The 5,572-nt window shown below is 41.9% G+C and overlaps 1 protein-coding gene across 4 annotated transcripts in view; it reads right to left on the bottom strand.

Annotated features, from left to right (window-relative positions):
* MYBPC3 (myosin binding protein C, cardiac) overlaps positions 1-5,572 on the bottom strand; it is a 125,888-nt gene that overhangs the window by 86,398 nt on the left and 33,918 nt on the right. For 3 of the 4 annotated variants that reach the window (XM_019519238.1, XM_019519239.1, XM_019519241.1), the window contains exons 1-3: positions 5,350-5,497; positions 3,612-3,729; positions 616-664 (exon numbers count right to left, since the gene is read on the bottom strand). In XM_019519238.1, the coding sequence (XP_019374783.1) occupies positions 616-664; positions 3,612-3,729; positions 5,350-5,415 (233 nt within the window). In that variant the 5' untranslated portion in view covers positions 5,416-5,497. Of the gene's footprint in view, positions 1-615; positions 665-3,611; positions 3,730-5,349; positions 5,499-5,572 lie in introns of those variants that run through there. The other variant, XM_019519242.1, reaches the window with a different exon arrangement.

The raw sequence follows: 5,572 nt of genomic DNA, 5'->3' as shown, positions 1-5,572 counted from the left end.
GTCAGGGCGGCTAGGATCTGGAACCAACTTCCAAGAGAAGTGGTGCAGGCTCCTACCCTGGGGGTTTTTAAGAGGAGGTTAGATGAACACCTTGCTGGGGTTGTTTGACCCCAGTACTCTTTCCTGCCACGGCAGGGGGGCGGACTAGATGATCTGCTTAGGTCCCTTCCGACCCTAGAAACTATGAAAGTCTCAGTGTCTCCATGTCAGTTAATAAACTTACAAAACAGGTATACAATGAAATAAAATTAATTATGTTGTTATTATTATTATTAACTAAATGCTGTTTTTAACATTTATGCCAAAACTTCAGATCCTGTCTCGTGACTGTGTCTTAAAACCCATTTGAATTCTCAGATTGGTCCATACCATGGCAGGGAGTAACACAGAATCATCAGCTTAAATATTAGTCTGCATCTGAAATGCTCTTTTCATACTCTGGAAAAAAAATATCACCTGTGTGTTAAATGATTGGAGACAGAGACAGTTGTAGTTAGGAGCGTAATCTCTCTTAGATGATCTCTAGAACTCAAGCTTGACATTTTAACTATAGAAATACTTATGAAGTATTTCTTACACAACCGATCTACACGAGAACTTACTGCAGGTACTTACATGCGTCGGAAAGTTGTTCGAATATCTGTATCTCCAGCTGCTGGTGTTTCTAGTATGGCATGCAGAGGAAAAGGGGAGCAGGAAGAGAGTTCTAAGTGAGACATGGTGGTTTTTCTTTTTAAGCCATTTTAGTTTCAAACATTTTTTTCAAACTTCTTTATTTTAAGTATCATTTCAGGCCAAATTTTAAAAGGTATTTACACAATTGCCCTCATTGAATTTACCCTACATACCTTCAAAAATATGCCCTAGTGACTGGAACCCAATGGTTAATACAAGGGGTTCTGAATTCTATTTCGGGGTGGGAAATTCATCTTAATTTCTTGATGCTTCAATTAACTGTCTCTAAAATTTGGCTAGAATACTGACCTCACAAAAGCATTGAAACCCTCAGTTAAAACCTGTTAAAGATGGGCCAAATTTTAATAATGTTAATAATATAATACCAGTAATTTTAATAATTTTATATAATAATTTAATAGATTTAATAAACTGTTATCCATCCTTTGGAGGCAAAAGATAAATTCCCTTGAATAGTAGAGGCATGCAGAGGGTCTAACTGGGAAGTTATATATTAAGAGATTGCTTACTTTCCCTTGTAAGACAGTGTGTGCTGCCAAACCACCACTCACAGAAAGTCTCTCCAGAGTTGCAATCTCTGCACTATCCTGTGTGTTACAGCTAACCTGTGCAGCTTCAAGTGTCGGCAGTCCTGATTCAATACATTTGTAGGCAATCTCTGCCTGTGCAGCTCTTCAGGTTTAAGCTGTTGTTATCCTTTAGCACAGGGGTGTCAAACAAAGAGCCCACCAGCTGGGTCGAGCCTGCGAAGGTGGCTCATCTGGCACACAGGGCATCTTGTGGGATGCAGCACCCACCTCCATGGACCAGATTTGGCCTGAGGGCTTGTTGTTCCAGCATGTGATACATAGAAAGTTAATACCATTTGTTTGTTTGCCCCATTACCCATCAAGGTTGCCGGTACAGAAATAGAGGGGGTGAGTAGCAGAGATGTTAACACCGTGGGTTCTGAAGCTGAGCTGAAACAGTGGTTTGGGCAGCTGTGGGGATTACCACCACTGCTTGCAGGTCCTGTGGCTCATGGGAAGCCCTGCCAACTTGATCAGCCTGCAGGAAACCCTGCAGTCCAGATTCAGTTCATGGGGCTTTAGCAGAATACCTAACAAGCTTGACACCCCTACTTTAGCAGAAAAGAGGAGTTAGGGTTGATGATGTCTGCACTGTTTTAGCAAAATTCTTGGTAACTTATTTTACAGTAAATATAAATTGATAGATAAATATATTTCCTTTAATCACTCGTAAGCTTTTACAATGCATCTGTTTTCAGGGCAACACATTAGTGCTTAGCATAAACACCTTGTAAAGTTAGGCAGCTAATCTTCTGGCAATTTTATAGTTCCAGAAGCTTCTGCAGGGCTTAAATTTGACAGGAGGAAAGGAAGTGATAGGAGTATCAATCTTCTGAACTTTTCTATTTTTCCCCCTTTTTTTCATATTTCCACACTGAGGTACTGAGCCTTTGGCAAGCTAGTTTATTCTCAGCATTTTTTTCTAATTTTACTGATTTAAATGCTCATGAAAATATGAGATTGAGGTCAGGATAAAGCCAAAGATAATGTAGAATAATCTTCCCCTGATCTCTTTATGTTGATCTTTCAATGCACCTCAGTTCTGGTTTGAATTACACTGTACTGTTCATTCCTCAACCTGCAGCCCTGTTGCATCTCTATTCTACTACATCTGTATTCTAATCTGTAGCATTTCTACTGTCTTAGGCTGGGTACAGACATTACACTTAACATGCATTAAATGAGCAGAAAGTGCTTTACAGCCATAACAGAACAGATGTTCATGGCACTTAAAGCACTTTAAAAATGGCAGATCATACTCCAAGTTAACCCTTGGTGGATGTGCTATCAGACTAAAGTGCTTTAGGTTAGAGCACTTTTTTGAACATAGATGCCACATCCATCATGTGTTAAGCTAGGTCGCATTTGCCAACATCCCAGAGGCCCCTTGCAGGGCAGCGTGCTCACCTCTGGCAGAGCTTGCCTGTTCTGCCTGTGCCAGGCTGGCCCCACCCCCTCAGCTGTCACTTACAGCTTCTGATCCCAGCAAACCTTGAGAGACAGCCTGGCTGCGGGGGGGAGGGGGGAAAGCTGGAAAGGGGGTTTCTGTCCCTGCAGCTGCCCTGGCCCCATGGTGCACCACAGTCCAGCCAGAGGGGCTCCTTTCCCCCAGCTGCAACAAGCAGCAGCACAAGTTTCCTACACTGCTTTTCACCATGCCAAGAACTCTGGAGGCAGTGGGGTATGGTGGAAAAGGAGGCCCTGCTTTGGTGTGGGCCCAGCCTTGCCCCTACCAGAGCCTAACCTGGGAAATTGTGGGGAAGAGGCTACCCAGCAGGGGGCTCCTTTCCCACCCCCCCTCCCAGAGTGCAAAAAGTTGCACAGGGAACTTGTGCTGCTGTTGCTGGCTCAGTTGGGGGAAGGGAGCCTCCCTACCATGAGGGTCCCCCACAACTTGCTGGCTGGGGTCTGAGGGGGGGCTCCCTTCTCCCCTGCCACATGGGCCCCCTTCTCCCCCATCCACTGCTGACAGTCCCCAGCAGTGGGGGGGGGGCACTCCTGGGAAGCATGCGGGAGTGCCTCCTGCCTGCTGGCCTTGGCCAGGGCAAACAGGCACTGAGCTCTGCCCCTACCCCACGGAACAGTGCATGTCTGTTTGGTTGGAACACACTCTAACTTATAGCACTTTAAGTAAAGTGCGATAGAGAGCTTTCTGCCAGGGGCTTTTTGAATATCTGTATTTCGTCTTGGGCTCACACAGCTCTGCCAGTATCTGAAACATACACCCTCTACTGGTGGCTGCTCTATGTAAAGGAAAAAGGTTGCTCTGTATGGAAAGAAGAGTGGGGCCAAAACCTAGTTTAGCAAGGTATTTAAAAAGTTACAGTGCTGATAATATTGGCTTACCATTGACAATAAGGTTGAAGTTACAGCTATCAAACTTGTCCTTAGTAGACACCTCACATCTGTACCCCCCTGCATATGTCATTTTTGCATCAATTATTTGCATTTCAAAAATGTAAACCTAGAAAAACAGACCAACCCACAAAAGGAAGTTAGAAAAATAAAGGATAAAAGGATGCTCACAGACATAACTCCCGCCCCCCCCAACAAACAAAAAACTGGTGCTTTACTTTAAACTTGGTGCATTCCCATGCTGAGCCCCACACATGCCAAAAACTGGCAGCACGTTACTTCAACCCAGCTCACCTGACATCTGTAGAGATTGGGCACTTTAGTAGGGCTTTTTTAAGACTTCTATTTAATAGCTGACTGAATCAGCTGATGTGCCCGATCTTTACAGACGCTGCAGAGCTGAGTGGAAATATTGTGTTGCTGCTTCCAGTAAAGTGCGGGGCTTTTTGTTTTTGTTTATAATGTCTGCAAGCAACCAAAGAGATGTATAGATATAATACAAATATAGCAAAATAGAACATGATGAGTGATAGAGAAAAAGTGAAACATAATATAACTCTCCATCCACTGAAAAATCAGTTTATTTCCAGAATATGCAACTCTGACCTTCTCTAATGCCAGGCTAGATTGTTGCCAGAAAGCTTACTTTTCTCAAATCAAAGTAAAATGGCTGAAAGACATTATCAGTACACATTTTCTAGGGGATGACATGTTGGTAGCAGTAAATTCTGCTGTTCTAACTGGCAGCTGCTTACATACAGCAACACAGTCATCAGATGCAGTAACTGCATGAGTAGCTTCAACAGAAACAGAACCTCCATCTCCAGAAAATATATGTCTATCTATGGCTAATGCAGCAATTCCACCAATTCAGTCAGCAGGATTAATTTATATACAGACATGTCTGTTATATTGCATCCAGTAGAGAGCAGTATTGATGCACACACATAAATGAATATATTTTAAAACTGGGTTAGGATATTCTCCTTAGAGAGGAAGAAACTACTGGCTTCTTTGTGTTCCAACTATCTGTTTATTTTTGGGCAAGAGATCACACAGTACAGACTAATTTTACTGTAAAAATGGACTTTTTGTTATTTGTGATAGTTACTTTGTTTCCATGCCTAAACCAATTTCTGTTCTAATGGGTGGTTGTCTGAACATTTCTATAATGATAATTACACAATAAGAACACAGAAATTACCATATTAGATTGGCCACAAGGGTCAGTTTAATTTAATATCCTATTGCAAACAACAGCTAATATGAAGTACTTGAGAAGAAGGTGCAAGGAACCTGGCAGTAGGCAGTTATGAAATAAGCTGCCTAGAAGAAATTTTTATTCCTAACACCCATTAGTTAAAATGTAGTTTATATGCTGAAGAATGATAGTTTATACCCTTTTTAAAAAATCATGTTTTTTAATCATTATTATTATTATTATTATCATTATCAGTCTGGGTGTTATTCACTGCTACCATTATAACATATTTAGTTGAGGAAGCCTTTATCTTTCAAATCCTTTATCATTTCCTCATGGACACAAAGAGTGATGGCATTTGTTTAGTGCCTCTGTTTTGTCTAAGTCCTCAGGATGTGTCTGTATCCAGGACTAGAATAGTTTGCACAATTTGGGGCAACTTATTAACCTATGTTGATACTAGGAAAAGCTCCCTCTCTCCAGGTAAAAAGTTAGTGGTTACCAAGAACTCTGCTTTGCTGGTTGTACCTTGTTGTTTCTATCATAGTGGTCATGAAGCTGGAGATGGGTCCCCACTTTGTTTCCCAAATCCATCCATTTTCCCTTGAACCATTTTACTGATGGCTTCTTCAGTAGGCTGGCACCTGCCACAATGGCAGTAAATGTGATGTTTCCACCTACAAAGAAGGGTTTTAAGATGAGGCTCTAAGTGATGTTTAGTATTTCTGTTACAGCACTGCTATTATATGAT

This window comes from Gavialis gangeticus, unplaced genomic scaffold, assembly GCF_001723915.1.
Source record: "Gavialis gangeticus isolate Ggan-Ray unplaced genomic scaffold, GavGan_comp1, whole genome shotgun sequence".
NCBI classification, from domain to species: domain Eukaryota; kingdom Metazoa; phylum Chordata; order Crocodylia; family Gavialidae; genus Gavialis; species Gavialis gangeticus.
This window is presented reverse-complemented; position numbering and strand designations above follow the sequence as displayed.